Genomic DNA, 22,907 nt, shown 5'->3' with positions numbered 1-22,907 from the left:
AATATTATTAGGCGTTTACGTGCTTGGCTAACTACAAGTTACCACGTTTTAAGGTAGTTCGATGCTTGAGAGAGAGAGAGAGAGAGAGAGAGAGAGAGAGAGAGAGAGAGAGAGAGAGAGAGAGAGAGAGAGAGAGAGAGAGAGAGAGAGAGAGAGAGAGAGAGAGAGAGAGAGAGAGAGAGAGAGAGAGAGAGAGAGGGAGGGAGGAGGAGGGAGGGAGGAGGGAGAGAGAGAGAGAGAGAGAGAGAGAGAGAGAGAGAGAGAGAGAGAGAGAGAGAGAGAGAGAGAGAGAGAGAGAGAGAGAGAGAGAGAGAGAGAGAGAGAGAGAGAGAGAGAGAGAGAGAGAGAGAGAGAGAGAGAGAGACCTTTTTAAATTAATAAATGTTTAAAATAATCAATAAATCAATAAATCAATAAATAAAATCAGGACTTGAATAACTTTTTTTTGTTTTTAATAGAGATCCTGCTTTGATCTTTTTAGTACGGTCCTAATATTAGTTTATGTTGGGAACTAATTATCTCCCTTCGCACATAAGCAAGATGGCGGACAAGGATAGTTCGGACGTGTCAACACAACAAGCAAACAATCCACTTACTAGAAAACTAAGCAAAATTCTAGAGTCTAGACTTGATAATGACAAGGTCTGGATTGTCTTGCAATTAGTGCATTTATTATTTTATTACAGAAAAATACAGGGAAGCCTTTAAAATAGTGAATATTTGTACTTAGTTTGGCATCTCTATTGGGACAAAATTCTTTAAAGACTGAGTAATGTAATTTGTGTTTTAAATCGTATGTTCACTTCTCCCGCTTTCCATACACGTGATTAATGATACGAAAACTTGACTCTAGCTTTGTCAACTATGTTAATACACTGTATAAAATAGTTGGGTGTTATTCTAAGTCTAGATATATTTTTAGTTGAAAAAATATGGTGATTTTGAAGTCACATCCTTAGTCAAAACCCTATAATGACTGAGTCCTCAATATCTGTAAACCTTGGGTATTTTTTATTATTATTATATCAGGGCTAGCTCTGACACTCGCCAAATTTGCCAATTGTGAATTTCAAAAACAATTGGCGAATTTCATTTTGATTTGGCGAAATAATTTCATGGAATAATTTGAAATTTTTTAAGTTTAATAGATCATTTGGTGAAATGTTCTGCTAACGCAGAGCTAGCCTTGTATATAATATTAACCACCATATTCCTACTGCCCCCCCCCCCCCCCCAATGTATGAGCTAACATTGATCTTGAATTCTAAAATGTACATCAAACACAATTAGGAGATTGAAAATCTTACATTTTACACCCATAACTTTGATAGTGAGACATTCATGCAATAACAAGTTACCTTTATTTAAATGTACCCTATCGGTGAACCCACTTTCTCCCGTACGCTCTTTATATATAATGACTGAAACCCTGTCTCCACCTCTGGGCATACTGACTGGATCCTGAGTTTTCATAATTGTTGACATCATGTCGACCAAAATAGACTTTTTTAACAACTGTAATGACAAATTAAATATATTTGTCTAAATAAAATGTTAGTGGTGGTGTATTAAATGTGTTTCTGATCATTGTTTGCACTGCAAGTGACTAGGTCAGACTCCATTTTGTTTCCTAATATATAATTTTTCGTACATTTGAAATTATTGCCATACCAAATCCAGTTTAGGCTACTTTCAAATGCATGTATTAGGACAATTAGAAATAAGAAAATACAATTAGTATCAAATACTAGTCGTTACAAAATTTGTTAGTTAAAAACATTTTACAGTGCAGCAGACTGTCTCAGTATAGTCTCATTAAGATAAGTTCCTGTTGTTAAATATATCACGTTTTTAATCACACATTACATGTAACTTTTCTGTATTTTATGACAGGATATGCTTGAAGCTCTTAAGTATTTGTCGACATTACTTGGAGAAAACAGCTTGCGTACCAGAAGAAACCTGCGCAGTGATATTGAGAAAAGAAGTTTGGCCATAAATGAAGAATTCTTATCTGCCTTCCAGTCAGTAAAAGAGGTAGGTAATATAAATATGTTTACACATATCTGATTTACTTAAAGAAATATTTCATTTTTGGTTGTACATGCTAATGGGGTTACCCTCCAGGGGTACTTAAATATTAACACATATATGTACATGTATTTGTTTATATGCAACATGCATGGTATACTGGTATCTATATCTAATATATTTTATTTTCATTTCTATAGCAACTGGACTGTGTCTACGGCAATGTGAAGGCCATGAATGACTGTTGTCAAGATATGACAAGTAGACTAAAGGTAAATTGATGCATGTACAAACCAATACTGTGTGTTGGTCCAGCCAGACACATCTGTGTAAAACATACTCCAGTAATTGCTGTACTTAGGTTTCTTGATCAAAAGAAAATTTCAGAAAAGTTGATCATTACCATTGCACATTTATTAGTCCCCTAATGGTTCAACCGGAGGAGACTGTAGGTTTTATCTCTGTTCATCTTCCTGTCTGCCTATCCATCTGTCCTATACATGTATATAGTTTTTCAGACATATTTTTCTCCCGATGCTTCAAGATATTGAGCTGAAATTTGTGTATTGCATTTATCATGTACTGTTACAAATCAGATATGACTTTTATGGGAATTTACCCATTTTTGACAGAGTTATGGCCCTTGAACTTGGGATATATAAAAAAGAAAATTTCCAGACTTATTTTTCACAATACCTCAATATATTGTTTATAGCATTATAATGTACTGTTACAGGTCAGGTTTTCGTGGTGATTTACCCATTTTTCATCAAGTTATGGCCTTTGAACTCACGAGATACTCAAATTTGTTTTCCTGAGTTTTTCACAATACCTTGAAATACTGAGTTGAAATTTTGTACATAACTTTATCATGTACTGTTATAGGTCATAACTTTCATCGCAATGTACCCATTTTTTTACAGTTATGGTTCTTGAATTTAGGAGGTATGAATTTGAAGTCTTAAACACGGACAAAATAAGATTTGTTTAAATTTTATTATATTTTCTTAATTTTTTCTTTTCATTTAGGCTGCCAAAGAACAGACCCATGATCTCATTAGCCAGACAACAAAACTACAAACAGAACGGTAGTACACTTCAATGTTTCAGTTAATATGTAATTTAGAGTAAGTACAGTGATGTCATTAACAATAGAAATAACAGCCAGAAATGTAATTATAGCCAACTATTGACATTTGACATAATCAGGTTGATACCGAAGTCAAAGAATGACCTAAAAAAACTCATTCGTTTATCTTAAATATTAACATTATACATTGATATTAAGATAATCAGGAACAAGCTTGCAAGTGTATGTATAACAGGGTTGTCAACTTAATGCAAATTAGATTGTAAAATATCAACATTTGATCAGGATAGCATTTATTCTTTGTAATTCTATACCTGCTTATGAATGACATCCCTTGAGTAGCATGTATAGTAAGAACTAAATATAAGACAGTACAATTTATATAAAGAATATCAATATTTATATTAAAGTGCAATTTCTACTCTTGGTGGGGTTTGGGGTTTTTTATTCATTAATAAGCAACAATAAAAAGTTAATGTCCTATTTGTAGTCTAGAATCAGTTTTTATTTGATCTTGCAAGAATTCATTTTACTTAAAAACAATTAGTGATTGGTTTATTTTCATTTCAGTCAGAAGCTAGAGATGAAAGTGCAAGTAGCTGATGCATTCCTGTCTAAATTTCAACTGAAGCCAGAGGAAATCAAAATACTGCGTGGCACTCGGGATGGACAGTTACATAAGGTGATTCATAGGGTGGTAATGTCAACATTAGGTTTAGGACATCCTCAAAATATGTTTTATTTCCTACAGCCTAGTTAACCAGTTTTAACATTAGATCTGTCAGTAAACATTTAATGGAATTCAACTTTTGATATATTTAATACAGGTTTTTTGTTGTTCTTTAAAAAAAGAATTAATTTTTTTTTATTATTATTATTTCTTTTTACTCTTAATTAATACAATAACTGTGAACATAAAATTTAATCAGAATTGTAAATATAAATAGGTTGTATTTCTTTTACTATTGTAAATGTAATTTAAAACAGTCATTTGTTTCTTTCTTTAATTTTACTTATTCTTATTACACTTGTTAACTCTGCTGCTGTCATAAAAGTTAGTAATTCTTATACTTTGGTTTCCTATATCAAATATCAGAATATATAAGCTGTAAAATAAAACGTTAGACTTGGAGGAAGTTTATTGTTGTTAATAAATCGATAATAAACATTTATTTCTTTTTCTTTTCTTTGTAAAGGATTTCTTCAGTGCTCTAGGAAGAGTGAAGCAGATACACACTGATTGTAAAGTATTGCTCCGGACCAACCAGCAGACTGCAGGGTTGGTATTTTTATTTATCTTTTTTTTCACCTTCTCGTGGTTATTAGTCCCTTACCAGTCCAACTGGAGTGGACTATAGGTTTCATCTCCATCCTTCTGTCTGTCTCTCTGTCCGCCTGTCCATAATATGTTTTCCGGATGGGTTTTCTCAGAAGGATTTGATATATTCAACTGAAATATTGTGAATAGCGTCATCATGTACTGTTACTTTCTTGAACAATTTACCCATTTTTAATGGAGTTATGGCCCTTGAACCGTTGCAATGCCTGGAGATATCAAGATGAAATTTTGTATATAGCTTTATCATTTGTATATACCTTTACAGATCAAGTTGAAGTTTCATGGTGATTTACCCACTTTTCAGAGTTGTGGCCCTTGAATGTAGGAAATAAAGAAATTGTTTTGTCTGGTAGGGGACATGTATTGCTTTAGTAGTAGTTTCAAAATTCTTGTTATAAATATTGACATACACTGCAGTCAAATATGTACTTTGTACATGTCAAAATAAGAAAAATCTACATCTTTTCATAAACTTGGAAATCGGTGAAAGGTCCATACTGGTCGAAATATATTGTTGCTCATCATGGTGAAAGGGTGGCAACATTCTTATGGGTTGTCCTGAGAGACGAGTACAGGTAATCTTCTGTGTCTCTTAAATTTGTGTTAATGAGTTTCTTAAGCATTAGCGATTATGAAGACAGGAAGGAAATGTTTTATTTAACGACGCACTCAACAAATTTTATGTCCTGCCCCCAGTGATTATGTTTTTCCATTTGTATTAATAGTTTGGTGCAATATTGGTTTTGTTTCCATTGGCTGACTAGTGTTTGTTTTTGTCTGTTTGAATTCAGCATCTGTGATATGTTTTTCATTTTGCAATATTGGTTCCACACACACTGTCCATGGTTTGACTGTAACGTTTTGTACATTTTATTTTGGTATGATACGCTGATATGCTTCATTGTGCCTTTCATAAATGTGACTTTCACAGATGTTTACACTATATTTTATTCATAAATTTTTTTTTTTTATGTTGATTGTCATAAATTTGTTTTACACTCAATAGCCGATGTGCTTTGTTATGCCAGAGTGTTGTTAAATATTCAATTAGTGTCAATTCTGTCCTGTATTTTTAATTTCTTCATTGTTGTTTTCAGACTAGAAATCATGGAGTCCATGGCTTTGCACCAAGAATCATCATACGAGAGATTATATAGGTGGACTCAGAGTAAGATAAACAAATAATATACACTGTCATGTTTCTTATGTCACTGCTTATTATGTACAGTAAAGTACCCCGGTACTCTTATAGAGAATCGGAAGGGACCATGATAGTTCGTTATAGCAGTAGTTCATTGTACACATTTTTATTTTATTACGTTAGTTATTTATGCATATGGAGGTAAAATGGGATGATCAGTTCATTCTATGCAGATGTTCGTTCTAAGCATGTTCGTTATAAGTGTACTTTACTGTATATCATAATATAATAAAATTTTCCTTTTTTTCTTTCTTTCTTTTTCAAATTCTAATTGTATTAAACCTAGGATCTGGTTTAGAATATGAAGGCACTGGTTATTATTAGGGAATATAAGTTTCATCTCCGTCCTTATGTCTGTTTGTCTATCCATCTGTCCCATATATTGTTTTCACAATGCCTTGAGATATTTAGCTGACATTTTATTTATATCTTTATCATGTACTGTTACAGATCATGTTTGACTTTAATGGAAATGTAGCCATTTTTGACAGATTTATGGCCCTTGAACTTGCACGTAGGAAATACAAAAAAAAAAAATTCCAGACTTTATTTGCAAGGCCTCAAGATATTAAGCTGAAATTTTTAGTATAGCTTTATCATGTTCTGTTTCAGATCAGATTTGACTTATGGCAATTTACCCATTTTTCACAGAGTTATTGCCCTTTAATTTAGGTGATATGAAATGTTTTAGTCTCAGTAGGGGACATGTATTGCTTTAGCAGTACCCTCAGAATATTAAATTTTGTTTAAATCAGTGACTCGTTGTTGCAACATTTCATTATAACAGTTTTCCTTAAATCAATGATCTGAATAGTTAAAGATTGCATTAGTATATACTGTATGCAGACTGAATATTTTATGTGCACTGTATTTATTGTTGATTGATTAACATAGAGTGTTCTGTTTTCAGATGAATGCAGGACTTTGACAGCAGATTCTATAGATGTTCCATTGTTACTGTGTCAAGCTATGGAAGCTTTACAGGATCGACCAGTTCTGTTTAAGTAAGCACTTAGTGAATATAAGATCAGTATATTTAATATCCAATAATTGTAAGACCCCAAATTACAAATTGATATAAATCTAATAATGTTAGGTCCACCAACTTTACTGTTTTAATGTAATAATAAGAATTTATAATGCCAATGACCAAAAAGAGATATTACAGACTGGTAATATATAGTTTTCATATTTGCCAGTTATAAATTTAGAATATTGATGTAAATTTGTTTGATTCAAAGATATTCCCTGGATGAGTTTGGTACGGCAAGAAGAAGTGCTGTGGTTCGAGGCTTCATCGATGCTCTTACGAGAGGAGGTAGGTAACCTGCTTTAATTAATTAATATTTCATTTCATCATTTATTCTCATATCTTTTACCAGCAAAATCTTTAAAGTTTTTTTGTCAATAAGTCCAGTTTGCTTTGATGTAAACAAAAATAAAGGAAAACTGTTTTGAAAGTACCAAACATTTTAATTTTTTCTGAAAATTGTAAAACTTTGATCATGACATAACAAAATTGACAATTCTCAGTCATAGTGAAGAGCTTTGACTGCTTAAAATGATCATGTCTGGATTTATTTTTTTAATTTTACATGCATACCAAATGGATCTCCAACTAGTAGAGACATATTAACAAAAGAATACTTAAATACAAGAAAATATTATTGCAAACTCTATGAGCAAACAACATTTTCATTATGGGTGAGTATTGCTATTTATCATATAATATCTTAAATTTTCAGTGCAATCAAAGTGTGTGATATTTTTCAGATCACATACTTTAAGAATTTGATAACTTTGCAAATTAGATGTAAATTAGTCAAGGTCTCGGCACTAGGATTATTGACATTTAAGCAAACGTACTTGGGTGACACTCCATGATTGACGTATGCATTGGCAATTTGACACTGAAAGCTGTCCAGCGTTCGGAAAACAAAAAACATTAGGCATAACTTTATTTTGATGTAAGGACATCTAAAATGACGTCATTCGAGGTTGACGTCATTTCCATTCAAAAATACACTGCGCCACATATTCTTACGTCATTTGAATATCTAGTAATGGCGGACTGGAATTAAAGTTGCGTGTACAGTTTACAAAAACACGTTTAATTAAGCTTGAGCTTATATGATAAAGAGATTATTACCCTCGTGTATTTCAGTATCGTCAATATCATATATTAGGAATAAAAATAATGGATTATGCTCGCCGGAGGCTCCATAATACAATTTTTATTCCTAATATATGATATTGACGATACCGAAAAACACTCTGGTAATAACCTGTATTTATTTATATATTAACCAATATTTTTGCAAATTGCACAGCAAAATAGAACATTTTTTATATTTACAAAACAAACTGGAATTATTAACAAATAATACTTAAAGTGGTTTCTGGTACACGGTATAGTATATGTTTTGATATTTGATTTAAGAAAATGAATAGGTGTTGCAAAGTAATCTGTTTACAAGTATTTAATCATTATTTTACAACTGTTTCCACAGGACCTGGTGGCACACCACGCCCAATTGAACTTCATTCCCATGATCCTTTGCGGTATGTTGGTGACATGCTGGCTTGGTTACATCAAGTCTCTGCTTCGGAAAAAGAACATCTTCAGAATTTGCTCAAACTTATTCAAGGTATTTACTATGAATGTGATATATACTATATAGTATAACCAACTACTGCAGTTACTTTTTTATATATTTTTTATTAATTAAATTTTTTTTAAATTAAATTCACCACAATTCATCAATTGAACCTGACATGAAAAATGTATAGTTTACGGCAAGAATCCATTTTCTGCTTCATCTTTCAATTTAAAATTGATGTGAAATTATAGAAATTCCTACAAGAAGAAATGGGGGGAAAAGAAACAATGTATCTCTAGAATTCTGTAAATGATGATAGATCAACATATATATGAGGAGGATGTAAAAGTGTAATTTAGTTATTTTTTCACATAAATTTATAAATTTTAATTTGTTAAATTAAAATTATTATTTGCAGCAACAGATTCTCAGATTGAAGAAATTCTAGGTCATGTGACTGAAGGTGTGTGCAGGCCATTTAAGGTAACATTAGAGACGCTAATACACATGGAGTCATTGTGTTACGGCACCAAAATAATAAGCTATGCTCTGTATTTAAACTAAATACAGTATTCTAATAATCCTGAAATATTTTCTTAACAATATTCATAAGAGACTGTATACTGAAATCAAATAGCAGTATTGTTTATTGATGAATAAAAATCATGTTTAAAGAAAATGTAAGTTTGAACCTGATTGAAAAAAAGACTAGTACCTAACACACCTGAAATAGGGCAGAGGAACTCACCTGAAATAGGGCAGAGAACTCGCCTGAAATAGGGCAGAGAACTCACCTGAAATAGGGCTGATAACTCACTTGAAATAGAGCAGAGAACTCACCTGAAATAGGGCAGAGAACCCACCTGGAATAGGGCAGAGAACTCAATTAAAATAGAGCAGAGAACTCACCTGAAATAGGGCTGAGAACTCACCTGAAATAGGGCTGAGAACTCACCTGAAATAGGGCTGAGAACTCACTTGAAATAGAGCAGAGAACTCACCTGAAATAGGGCTGATAACTCACTTGAAATAAAGCACAGAACTCACCTGAAATAGGGCTGATAACTCACTTGAAATAGGCAGAGAACTCACCTGAAATAGGGCTGATAACTCACTTGAAATAGAGCAGATAACTCACCTGAAATAGGGCTAATAACTCACTTGAAATAAAGCACAGAACTCACCTGAAATAGGGCTGATAACTCACTTGAAATAAAGCACAGAACTCACCTGAAATAGGGCTGATAACTCACTTGAAATAAAGCACAGAACTCACCTGAAATAGGGCTGATAACTCACTTGAAATAAAGCACAGAACTCACCTGAAATAGGGCTGATAACTCACTTGAAATAGAGCAGATAACTCACCTGAAATAGGGCTGATAACTCACTTGAAATAAAGCACAGAACTCACCTGAAATAGGGCTGATAACTCACTTGAAATAGAGCAGATAACTCACCTTAAATAGGGCTGATAACTCACTTGAAATAGAGCAGAGAACTCACCTGAGGTACTTGGATTGTAGGATGGAACCTCCATGGCAGACCAATTGTGGGGTTTTTTTCTATCCATACCAGTGTCCCATGACTGGTAGATTAAAGGCCATGGTATAAGCTGTCCTGTTTGTGGGAAAATGCACATAAAAGATCCCTTGTTGCTAATGGAAAAATATAGCCAGTTCTATCTGAAGATAATGTTTGACATCCAATGGCCCAGTAATTAATTAATTAATATGTTCAAGAGGGGTTATTAAGCAAAACAAATTTTAACACCTGCAAAAACATACAAACAATTCCCTTATAATTAAATTTCCGTTACATTCATTGCAATATAATGTCATCCCATTGGTCCAGACTTAGCAACAGGAGTTTGTTCAATTCTCGATTTTATATGGTCAAGTTGTCTTATTGAGTGTTATTGTTTATAGACCAAAAATAATTCAAAAGAAAGTATGAATTTTTTGTGTTATTAGCAAGTATAATTCAGATTTAAGTATAAGTATTGTCTGTTATTTCTTTTACATTAATCTGGGTATGAACAAAAAAAAAATCATCAGCAAAATTATGTCAGAATGGCATCGCCGATTCACAGTTTTGTGGATTATTATTTTTGTTCATACCCTGATGAACGTAAAAGAAATAACAGACAATCCTTGAATAAATGTTGGGGTACATTAGCTGTAGTATGAGATGCAGCAGTACTGGCTCTTAGGTGGTAGGATGTAGCTCAGTGCAATAGGTCTTAGGATTGATCATTCTTGGACCCATCAGGTCATGCAGGGTTTCTGCCAGAAAGAAATTCTTTGGTTTGAATGTTTACAATGTGTGCTGCATGCACCTGCTATCCCCCAGGAAGAAAATGGGTTAGGCTTAGGGTTAGGGCTAAGAAAATCATACACTAATGATAAAGGGTCATTAATTTTGTCAAAAAGTTAACTTAGAAAAAAAATCTGCAAAACAATTTGGATATGGCGCCATATCCATTTTACCCTCGGCAGAAACCCTGTCATGGTATATATTCTGTCTTGCCTTTAACAAGAAAGGAAAGAAATATTTTATTTAATGACGCTCTCAACACATTTTATTTACGGGTATATGGCGGGTTTTTTACCTGTTTTTTATAGGGGGCAGGACGTGGCCCAGTGGTAAAGCGCTCGCTTGATGCGTGGTCGATTTGGGATCGATCCTTGTCGGTGGCTCCATTGGGCTATTTCTCGTTCCGGCCAGTGCACCACGACTGGTGTAACAAAGACCGTGGTATGTACTGTCCTGTCTGTGGGATGGTGCATATAAAGATCCCTTGCTGCTAATCGAAAGGAGTGGCCCATGAGGTGGCGACAGCGGGTTTCCTCTCTCTATATATATGTGTGGTCCTTAACCATATGTCTGACGCAATATAACCGTAAATAAAATGTGTTGAGTGCGTCGTTAAATAAAACATTTCCTTCCTTTGTTTTTTATAGGTTCGAGTAGAACAAGTGTTGCTATCGCAACAAGATCCAGTGACACTTTACAAACTGGACAACCTTCTCAAGTTTTATCATCACACTATAGGGTGAGTATGCAAGGTTTAATTAGAATTGCTTTCCTTTTCGGACCCATCAAAGTTGAGTGGTAATATTTCAATTTCTAGGAAACATGTTATATTTGTTTTTAAAGTAGAGGTTATTCCCGTCTTCTAATGTAGAAAGTTAAAAACAAATTCAGTTGAATTGCTATATAGGCTAATGTTTGTATATTATTATAATATAATTCACAGAGTAGAAACAAAGTAGGTTGTTACTTTAGACAGCATTCGCCTTATATTCATTATATGTTATCAGAGTTGGTATAATGTTTTTGCAGACAGATAATTGTGAAGGAGGCTGCGCTGTTATCAACGATTGCCGAAATCCAGGATCTCAGCCATAGAATGTTTTTCAACAGTCTCACCAGCCATGCCAACAAGCTACTTGATAAGGTAAGATCCATCAGTGTAGTTGTACCGTGCCTCATGCTTAGGAAAGATTAAAGTCATCATTTCGCGAAATATATTTTTTCAATGTTTGAATTTATTTATGATAAAAGTGGCAGGAGTTTTCCTTATCCCAATCAATGACCCCACGACCGTTATATCAAAGGCTGTGGTATGTTCAATCCTGTCTTTTGGTAAGGTGCGTATAAAATATTTTTCTCATTCCAGCCAGTGCAACACAACTGGTATATCAAAGGCTGTGGTATGTGCTATCCTGTCTGTGTGATGGTGCATATAAAAGATCCCTTCCTACTAATGGAAAAATGTAGCAGGTTTCCTCTCTAAGACTATATTTCAAAATTACGAAATGTTTGACATCCAGTAGCTGGTGATTAATAAATCAATATGCTTTAGTGGTGTTGTTAAACAAAACACATTGTTTTTCCATTACCACAGTTTGACACCCAATAGCCAATGTATTTTTTGTGCTGGGGTGTCGTTAAACATTAATTTATTCATTTGTTAAACAAAACAAACTTTAACTTTAAATTTTGTTAAAGATTCTTTGCTGCTAATAGAAAAGTGTAGTGTTTTTTTTCTGAAGACTACATTGTGTTTTGTGTTACAGGTAGAATCATCTCTGGCAGACTTGGGTGGAACTACATCTCAGATGAAAGTCAACAATTGCTGAAGAATGTTCTAGCACATCATGATTTATTATTAAAAACTTCCTTTCTTTTCTTCTATGTCACAGGTAGAGTTACCTCCAGCCGACTTGGGTGGAACTGCGTCCCTGACTCAGAGTCTACAGCTGTTGAAGGATGTTCTGGCATGTCATGATGCCTCGGTGGTGCCAGTCGATGACAAGAAACAGGATTTTAAACAGGTATCTTCTTATAAAACTTCTAGACTCTTATCTGTAATGATGTCAGACATATGCACTTTCCTATAGCGTTGCCATGACAAAGTCTCAAGGTAATAAAGATGAGTCTCAAAATGTTATTAAAGATGAGTCTAGACTAAAAGTTTTATAAGTAAAGGGCAAGATGCTGTTAATTTTCTTGTCCTAACATTACATAAATAAAAATTGGCATACACTTTAAACAAACAAATCAAATACCCATTCTGTTCAGAGCTCTGTAACTGGTATATTAAAAGATGGGTGTGCCATTTTGTCCATTTTGTAAAGAAAGTGCATAAATACTTCCTTGTTACTAATCAGGAGTAACCTATATGGTAGCAGTTGATTTCTTTGTTCTAGATCAAGAACCACAATATAAATCCCTGGCTTGGAACTGGAAAAGTGCTGAAATCCCTAGACTTGAGTATGTATGGTTTATTTTTCAGATTCTGTCCTGCATGGTTGACCCATTGTTACAGATGTGTTCTATGTCCGCCAGTAGACTCAGTACAGTGGACATGGCGGCACACATTATCAATTCTATTTACCTGATGCAGTCATCACTGGCGCTCTACGAATTCACTGACACAAGACTAGAGATGTTGCAAGCTCAGGTATGTCATCGCACTACTATTGGTGTAGCCAGGATTTTATACTGGGGGGCTCCTGCATTGGTAAGGGCCAATCAGGCTGTCTATGTCCTGTGTTATGAGGCCACAGGAAAATATAAAAGGTGGTAGGATAAAAAAAAAATAGGGGGAGGGCATAGCCCCATGCCACCCCCACCTCAATTAAGCCGGTGCACACTACCTAAAGTTGTGGGTTTTGTTTCTTATTCTCACTGTCTCTTTCCTTTCTTTCTTTTAAATTCCATCTATTTTTTTCTCTAGCAGCTTCTATCTTTCGACTTCTTTTGCTGTCCACCTCCATATTAGTCCTTTCTTACTCAACCAGGTCATTTGGCTCAGTTGGTAGATCACTCACCTGACGTGCTTGGGTCATTGGATCTAACCACCTCAGCAGACCCATGCCCAAAGACTTATATCAAGATTCAAAGGCTGTGGTATGTGCTGTCCTGTCTGTGGGGAAAATGCATATAAATAATCCTTTGTTACTAATGGAAAAATTTGGTGGTTTTCATCTGAAGACTGTGTCAGAATTACCGAATATTTTACGTCCAATTGCCGATGGTTAATTACTGGTAATTAATGTGTGTATGTGGTGTTATTAAACCAATAAACAAATTAAAGTTTTTTTAACAGTTTGATTGATGATGCGTTCTGTTAATCTCTGGTTTCAGATTGATGCCCATGTGGACACTCTGACAAGTGAACAAGCCTCATTTGTGTTAAACAACACAGGTCTAGCTACCATCTACAACACAATCCAGCAGTACCAGCCTAGTCAGGTAACAGATTGCTCCATCACTGTGATATACCATCAAGTATTAAACATCTAACTGGTTTCATTACTATATTTTATGCATGTGATACCATTAAACTTATATTTATTTATTTATTTCATTATTATGCCTGTTTTTTTAATTATTACTTCCAACATCTCAATGATGAGTCATTATAGAAAAGATTGTGATTGGCCTTACAGTTACACTTTAGTATTTTGAGTCATAGAAATTCACTCTAGGTTTGAGCCAATACAAGACTATGAACCCAGAACAAACCAGTGTTAAAGTCTTAATGCTTCTTCACTGTGTCATCAAGTTCAGTGATAATTAAGGATTGTCTGTTGTTTCTTTTACGTTCATCGGGGTATGAACAAAAAAAATCATCCGCAAACTGTGTGAATCGGCGAAGCTGTTCTCACATAAGTTTGCGGATGATTTTTTTTGTCCATACCCAGATGAACATAAAAGAAATAACAGACAATACTTATAATTAAATTTGAATGATACATTCTAATAATAACACTAAAAAGTCATACTTTATTTTGAATTATTTTTTATCCATAAACAATAACGTTCATTAAGACAACTTGCCCATATAAAATGACGTCATCACATATGACGTTCCCTGACGACGTAATTTTTACGTTCATCGAAAAATGAACAAACTCCCGTTGCTACGTCCGGACCAATCGGATGACGTTACGTTGTAATGAATGTAACAGAAATTTAATTATATACCATTAAGTCTGACAGTTTTTGTTCAAAGGGACATTCCTGAGTTTGCTGCAATTTTTAAGATGTTATCAACTAACAGAGAATTTTTGATGATTGTAATTACATATCAAATATATTTTTCTGCATAAAATATTAGTGTCTATATATTAAACATGTTTCTGATCGTTCTAATATTTGTACCAGGTTAAATTTCATTTTATTTCCTAAACATTTTCGTACATACGAAATTATTGGAAGACAAAATCCAGTTTGGGCATCTTACAAATATTAAGATGACCAGAAACACATTAACTATACAGACATTGACATTCTAAACAAGAAAATATATTTAATATGCAAGTTTAATCGTAGAAGTATTTTATTAGTTGGAAACATCTTACAATGCAACAAACTCGGAATGTCCCTTTAATTGGTTATGTTTGTTTCATTAAAAACATTTCTTGTTACAGTGCCATCTCTGGCACTCGCCAAGTTCGCCAGTCGCTAATTTTAAACACAACTGGCAAATGTTATTTTAATTTGGCGAAAGAATTTTATGTAATGATTAATATTTTGTTAAAAGTAATGGTAAGTTTCTGCTATTTTGGAATTCATCAGATAATTTGGCAAAAAAATTTCTATATACCCAGAGTAGCCTGTGTTAACTTGTAAGAGATTTAGTTTTTTCTTAAAAATTCATCAAAGAAATATTTTTTATATTTCAGGGTCCATTGTCTTCTTTGAGTGGAATGGATACCCTGGCTGTTAAGTCGGGCATGGTAAGAACTATTTTTCTTTTCAGTTGTTCATTATTCACAGATTTTAACGGTAGAATTTAGCTCAGTCGATAGAGTACTTGCCAGAGGTGTATGGGTCATAAGATCAAACCTCCTCAACATTGCCATTAAGGGTTTTCTCATCCCAACTATTAAACAAATTTTGCTATCCTTTTCTTTATTGAATTAAGACATAGCATGTACAATATTTAATAAACTTTGTGCATTTATACATATACAGCTGACAACTTTTGATTGGCACAATTGTTTTCAGTTTTGCTTCCTCAAGTTAGAATCTTAATTTTATTTAATGTGTGCTGGGTATTAAAAAACAGATACCTGATGAACCTTATCAGAAATTTTGAATGTACAATGATTCTTTTTCAGAATAAGTTTGACAGTTACCTTGCTACCCCAGACAGTCTTGTTCTCCCACAGTGCAGTTTTCTCCTTAGTGCTTTGATCAGGTTTGTGTGTAGTTTCAGTATCTGAAGTTTAAAGGGACTGTACTGAGGGTTTTTCTCATGGACAGGGAATTAAAGGCATACTTTCACGGATTTAAGGACCATAGTTCTCAAAAAATGGATAATAAAAAAAATTACATTAATTGTTGGAAACCAAATCTAGCTATCGCATTACCTTAATTGAACCATGATGGAGTGAAATCCATGTCATCCTTCTCGGCAATTTTAGTTTTTGAATTATGGACCATTGCCATAATTAAATTATTTTTACAAAATGTCATTTATAAATGGAGTATGATGGTTATGAAGATAGGTGAATAAAGTACATTTAGAGATACATCAAATTATTTTTGTTCAGGTAATACTTTGTTAGACCATTAAATAGGTCAGTGGTATGTGACAATATGCCTTTAAATCTACTCATGTCATACACCTGAATATTTAAAAATTTGCAACAAAAAAAAACCCTGTTTGAAGTACAATTAGCATAAATTTGACATGCACCAGGGCTATGCACACAAGTGAGATGGACGTGACTGAAATCTACATTTAAATTAAAACAGGCTATATTGGTTAAAAACATGTTGCAATGGCTACAAATGCAGGATAGTTCCTATAACAAGACTTAATTTGCATGTTTATTTTTTTAAATGTTAATAATTAGCATCATTTGTCATGCACACAGAACAATAATGTTCTGCCAGGATATTGCCATTTATCATGTGTTAAGACCATAGGCTGGTTTCGTATTGTTGGACAATTAGGGCTGGATTTACAAAGCCTGTTTATGTCTTGCACGCGTGTAACTACATACATATACATTTACAATGCTTAAACACCTGCGTTTAAGAAAAACAGGCTGCATAAATTCGGCCATTAATTTTTAGTTTACCAGTGACATTTGTTTAATCAAGAATCATTAATTAAAATTTCAAAATGGAATTAAGTTCATCATGATAATAATTAAAATCTATAATGGGTTGAAGGTTTTTTATGGAGATTAAAACTCATAATAATAAGGAAGTCCTGACTTCAGACCTTAGCAAAGTTTTCTGACTTCAACTACATGCTATTTGTATGGGCAATACTTTATTAGTCCCCTTCCAATCCATCCGAAAGGGACTGTAAGTTTCATCGCTGTCTGTCTGTCCCAAATATAATTTTTCCAGATGGGTTTTTTCTATAATGTCTCGAGATATGGAGCTGAAATTTTGTGTATGGCTTTCTCATGTAGTTACAGATCAAGTTTGAACTACAAAATTTGTTTTGTGGCAATTTTGTTTGCAATGCCCCAAGATATTGAGCTGAAAATTTATGTATAACTTTATTATGTTCTATTACAGATAAAGTTTAACTTTCATCAAAATGTACCCATTTTTCACAGAGATATGGCCCTTGAACTTAGGAGATATGAAAATTTGTTTTCTGAACCTTTTTTTTTTTCAATGCCTGAAGGTATCATGTACTGTTACAGATCAAGTTTAACTTTCATCGCAACTTACCATTTTTCACAAAGTTATTGCCATTGAATTTAGGAGATAAGAAAATGTGTTAGGCCCTGTAGGGGACATGTATTGCTTTAGCAGTACTCACAGAATGCTTGTTAAGTCTCATGCCTCTGGACTTGAAAATCTTATATTCATGGGTCATAAATTGTATTCATATGAAATTGTACCATTATTTCCTCTTGAAATTTTAGGGAAAATGTGAAGTTGCGTTCTATTGAGCTCATCTGTGAAGCCTACCAACAGATCTACCAAGCCATCCATCATCCATCCAATGGTTACAGTGAACCCCAGAGCATCGTGCCGAGAACTCCAAGCCAAGTGGTGAAACTGCTGTCATAGTTTAGTCATCGCTGTTAGGTCATTATAATATAGAGCTGGACAGAGCTGACCTGCCTCAGTGGTGTACATTGGTGTAAGCTGGATTTTTTATTGGGGTGGCCTCAATCACTGGCTAGGAGTCATTGTATAGCGACAGTAGTGGGGAGAAAACAAAGAGAGGTATGATTGTTGTGGTGGGTCATGGCCCCATCCCTGGCAACAACACCCGTATGTGGAGTAGTGCTTAATCAATTGACCTTATGGCTGGTAGATACTGAGTTCAAATGCCAGTACTGGCTTCTAATCAGAGTGTGTTTTTATGGCACAGTGAGGAGGTATGAAGACACTACACCAAGGACCAACCATTGATTCCTGTTCTGGACAGACAGCCAGCATACCTGAAGTGTGTGCCAAACACATCATTCTTGAACCTTAATTGGTTATAAGCACAAAAATTAAGAGTAGTGAAAAAAATTGAAACCAAAAAAAAAAAAACAATGTTGAAGAACAAAAAATTGAATATTATGTGCCATCAGTTTGAGGGTTATGTGGTGTTCTTTTGAGGCATTAAGCTTGTAATTGTGACATCAGTTTGGACAGTAAAAACAAAGTGTTATATTTACTATTAACTGATAACACTTATTTCAGTGATATAGCAAATTCTGGTTTCTAGTACATAAGTCAAACTTATGTTATAATACATGGATTACATTGTTGTTGTTTATTATAATTTGGGGGTTTATATATTATATATTGTGGTGCATTTGTATATAAGGTATTTGTTACATTTTGTCAATACATAATATTGTATATTTTTATGAAGTTTTGTTATTTGTTAAATGTTTTGAATGATTTTTGGTATTAAATAAATTTGCAGTGGTTGATTTCATTATAAAATATGGTTAAAATATTATTATCTTGATGTTGAAGAGACCAAATCAAATGGGTATTAGTGCCGGAGTTGTGCTTTAAAGTTGTCAATGACAATTGTGTCATGGGACCATTTTGTGAAATAGAAATATCCTGGAATTATGATGTAAGAGTTCGAAATAATGACATTTCACTTCATTAGCAAAATTCATGACATTATTATATAAGAATTGTATGTCTTTTTGTTCTTAATTTATCAGTGTATAATGGTCACAAATTCTATCAAATCAAGTGTGTGTGTGTTTTATTTTTATTACATTATACAAAATTAATTAGAGAAAATGTTTGTGTGTGTGTGTTAATGTGTCCGTGAGTGTGTTAATGTGTCCGTGAGTGTGTTAATGTGTCTGTGTGCATGTGTTAATGTGTGTGTGTGTGTGTGTGTGTTAATGTGTCTGTGTGTGTGTTAATGTGTCCGTGGGTGTGTGTGTGTTTTAATGTGTGTGTGTGTGTGTTAATGTCTGTGTGTGTTAATGTGTCTGTGTGTGTTAATGTATGTGTGTGTGTTAATGTGTGTGTTAATGTGTCTGTGTGTTAATGTGTGTTAATGTGTCTGTGTGTTAATGTATGTGTGTGTGTTAATGTGTCTGTGTGTGTGTTAATGTGTCCGTGTGTGTGTGTTTTAATGTGTCCGTGTGTGTGTGTGTTAATGGCTGTGTGTGTGTTAATGTCTGTGTGTGTGTGTGTGTTAATGTGTTTGTGTGTGTGTTAATGTCTGTGTGTGTGTTAATGTGTCTGTGTGTGTTAATGTGTGTGTGTGTGTGTGTTAATGAGTGTGTGTGTTAGTGTTAATGCATCTGTGTGTGTGTGTGTGTGTGTGTGTTAATGTGTCTGTGTGTGTGTGTGTGCATCTTTAATGTTACAAGTTTCTTTTTAATTTTAAATAAATTATCTATATATGATGATGGTGAAACTGTGGTTGCAGAGTTAAATGTGAATGTTACATGTAATTGATGCATAAGGTAGCAATGCACTTAAGGTAATCTTAGCACTAAGATCGCTTTGTAAAACGGGACCCAGGCCTGTACGCAGTAAAAGTATTCCTTCTCAGAAGGCAGAGGTGGTTGCAACAATGTCAAGTTTTGCATTCAAGTTTTATGTTAAAGATTTGCATTTAGATCAGTTTCTGACAAACTACGTCCTATGTCAACGAAACTTGTTTTACAGTTGCTTATTTGGATATTCATCACAGTGCATCCAAAACATTTTACACCCACTGGGCTATTTCTCATTCTAGCCAGTGCTCCACAACTGGTGTAACAAAGGCCGTGGTATGTACTATCCTGTCTGTGGGATGGTGCATATAAAAGATCCCTTGCTACAAATTGAAAAGAATAGCCCATGAAGTGGCAACAGCGGGTTTCCTCTCTCAATATCTGTGAGGTCTTTAACCATAAGTCTGATGCCATATAACCGTTAAATAAAACATTTCCTTCCAAAACATTTTACAGTAGGCGAGACATTTAATTCTGAGGAATTCTTGTGTTTGTTTTTTTTTTTTTTATCCAGTGCTCTCTTGATGTAAACAGGTTTACTTGATATATGTATGCATAGAAAAACAAACTGGTTAGTCATGGAAGATGAAACCAAGTTGTTTCAATGGATTGCTATTTAGGTGTTAACGTGATCATTTTTAAGAATGACAGTCATTTAGAGATCCAGTAATATTTAAAGGGAAGGAATGGAAGCAAGCTCTAGATAAATAAGACATCCAAGAATGACCGCTAACAGTATTAGGTCAGGTCAAGTACAAGGGTTTAACGTGCACATTCAGAGCAAGCTGTTGTAGCACACGCCTGTCGTGGGCAAAAGTTCTTTCGAAGCAAGCCCTTGTGTCCAAGACAGGAAAGGGGTGGGGTGGGGGGGGAAGGCGGGACTCTCGCTTACGATTTTAGCACTAAAGGAGCACTGAAGACGGCTTCTTGTGGCTGAGATAAACAGGCAAACATAGGCGTACAGGCTTCCAATTTTGTAGAGGGTGAAGGCTGGCTTTTGCCCGAATTAAACAAAAATGCCTGAATCTACATAACATTTATTCATATTCGCATTACTACCAAGCAGTTATATAGAGTAGCAAACAAATTCCTACACATTTTTGCATGGATTACAACTAATTCTGAGGGTAGAATGATGGAAATACATGGTGAAAAGGTCTCCGATTATATGTATAATTTTTGCCCGAATTTGATGTTTCAAGGGGCGAGATGTTGCCCAGTGGTAAAACGCTCGTTTGATGCATGGTCGGTTTGGGATCAATCCCCGTCAGTAGGCCCATTGGGCTATTTCTCTCTCCAGCCAGTGGACCACAACTGGTACATCAAAGGCTGTGGTATGTGCTATCCTGTCTATGGGATGGTGGATATAAAAGATCCTTTGCTGCTAATCAAAAAGAGTAGCCCATGAAGTGGCAACAGCTGATTTCCTCCCACAATATCTTTGTGGTCCGACACCATATAACCGTAAATAAAATGTTTTGAGTGCGTTGTTAAATAAACCATTAAAATTTTATGTTTTGCTCCAGCACTAAGGGGGCATTTGCCTCTGCCCCCGTCTCGTACGCTTATGGAGGCGAAAGAGGCGGTGGTAAAAAAATTATACTTCTCCTTTGGAGAAGTAAGCCGAGAAGTTGGAAATAATTTTTTTGCATTATGTCCGCTAATTTTGAACGGTACAGCCGAAAGTTAAAGGGTGTCGGGGTTTTGAAATTTAAACTTAAACGTACCGACGTTATACGAACCTAGGGTAGTGGTGTATCCCTGAAAAGGGTTGCGGTTTGACATCAAAGTTCTTGAACATCTGAAACTAGTATTTAGTAGCACCCTCCTCCCCTCTCCTGTGTCGTCTCTGGTGCTCTTCGTCTTCCTCAGTATGTGCAGATAGTGGTTGGCCAAGACCCTGTGCAAAGTCTTGTGCATTGTCTCGTAGGAGGCGTCCTTTTTGGTGTAGGCCTGCTGGAATCGGCCGCTGTGGAGGGTGGTGATAATCATGTGCCCCCCCCCCCCCCCCCGAAGCTGCCTGTCAAGGTGCTCCTCCCCTTATAGTAGTTTTCGAAAGGCGGATCCATGGAGCATTCTGCAATCATATGAGGTGCTGGTCACCATCAGTTTCTGACCGTCGGGGGGCACGTCCCTCGGAGAATGCAAGTACGCCAGTTTGGCCACCGGGGAGGGGATTGAGCCGGTTTAGGTTTGGTGACACCAATGGGGGTTCAACTGGTTTGGCGACGACCTTGGCCGGTGGGTCAACCTCAACATGGTGAGGCAACACCGGCTTACTTGGAGGCGGGGCTGGAGGGTCCGCCGCTGGCAGAGTAGCTGCTGGGTTTAGTCTCTCCCCACCCCCTCCCCCCTGTGTTGTCTCTGGTTCCTCTGCCTTCTCTTCTTCGCTGTGGTCGTCATGGGTTGTTGAGTCGGCCCGTATACCAGCGTTATGAAGGTCTTGTCCCCGGTGTAGGATACCCAGAACTCGGCCAACTTGCCAAATAACTGGATCATCGCCCCCAAAGTAGGGGGGAGATCGACAGTGCAGCTGCGGACTTCAATTTGGTTAAGAGATATCTTCGGCTTTCGGGAGTCAAAGTCGTAATGGACAGTATTGTTTCTTATTAACAGTTATAGAGTTTTACTTAGTCTGGCTGGAAAGGTGTCATTTTACCTTAGAACTAAAAAGATGTACTTATTATGTCAGTATTATTGGAAAATGTTAACATTATTGGCAGTGATAACTGATTTGGTGTTATTGAACCATTATACCATACTGAGAAGGACGGGTGGGTGAGAGGGGGGTGGGGGGCTCCTTTTCTTTCTTAATCATTATCCAAATCTAATCATCACTTTTCGCTTACCAATTTAGTATGGCATAAAGGATTTGTCGTGCGAGTCGACTCGCGGTTAATACTTTGATCCCAACAGCTCCCCAGCTAGGTGTTGATTCGCAATTAGTTACAGTGTGGTCCAATTCGACTTGCAGAATTCTTTCCAAGCTGATTTGTAGCTGTATTTGTTTCATCCAGGTGTGAAAAGCGCCAGTGTATCTGAGAACGATCAAGCGCCGAGGATGTTTGACCGCACGGGTTCGATAATCCTTTGTTTTGTAGCAAATTCTTCTCTCGCGCATAGTGTGATGTCGAACCCATGCTATATAGCGTGGTCATACTTAATGGGGTTTTCGTGTTTT

At 35.4% G+C, this 22,907-nt stretch overlaps 1 protein-coding gene across 2 annotated transcripts; it reads left to right on the top strand.

Annotated features, from left to right (window-relative positions):
* Nucleotides 1-540: 540 nt before the first annotated feature.
* On the top strand, nt 541-18,615 carry LOC121368033 (conserved oligomeric Golgi complex subunit 6-like). Of its 2 annotated transcripts, XM_041492545.1 has the most exons (20): nt 541-642; nt 1,894-2,037; nt 2,232-2,303; nt 3,061-3,119; nt 3,692-3,803; nt 4,318-4,400; nt 5,558-5,628; nt 6,572-6,665; nt 6,903-6,979; nt 8,172-8,309; nt 8,680-8,744; nt 11,225-11,316; nt 11,607-11,721; nt 12,470-12,601; nt 13,063-13,230; nt 13,917-14,024; nt 15,461-15,514; nt 15,899-15,978; nt 17,675-17,854; nt 18,030-18,615. In XM_041492545.1, exons 1-19 carry the CDS (start codon nt 541-543, stop codon nt 17,820-17,822), a joined length of 1,914 nt encoding a protein of 637 aa, XP_041348479.1. In that variant the 3' UTR covers nt 17,823-17,854; nt 18,030-18,615. The 2 variants fall into 2 exon arrangements, with proteins under 2 accessions (XP_041348479.1, XP_041348478.1); XM_041492544.1 differs by having other exon boundaries at nt 17,675-18,615.
* The last annotated feature ends 4,292 nt before the right edge of the window (nt 18,616-22,907 follow it).

The sequence above is a fragment of the Gigantopelta aegis genome, chromosome 3 (assembly GCF_016097555.1).
Source record: "Gigantopelta aegis isolate Gae_Host chromosome 3, Gae_host_genome, whole genome shotgun sequence".
Classification (NCBI taxonomy): Eukaryota; Metazoa; Mollusca; class Gastropoda; order Neomphalida; family Peltospiridae; genus Gigantopelta; species Gigantopelta aegis.
Note: the sequence above shows the minus strand (reverse complement) of the source record. Positions and strands in the feature narration are given on the sequence as shown.

Excerpts from the sequence above, each read along its gene's own strand:
- LOC121368033 (XM_041492545.1), top strand. The coding sequence starts at position 541 with ATGGCGGACAAGGATAGTTCGGACGTGTCAACACAACAAGCAAACAAT. Across the intron at positions 11,722-12,469 it reads CCAACAAGCTACTTGATAAG|GTAGAGTTACCTCCAGCCGA; the intron begins GTAAGATCCATC and ends TCTATGTCACAG. Across the intron at positions 15,515-15,898 it reads TGGCTGTTAAGTCGGGCATG|AATAAGTTTGACAGTTACCT; the intron begins GTAAGAACTATT and ends ATTCTTTTTCAG.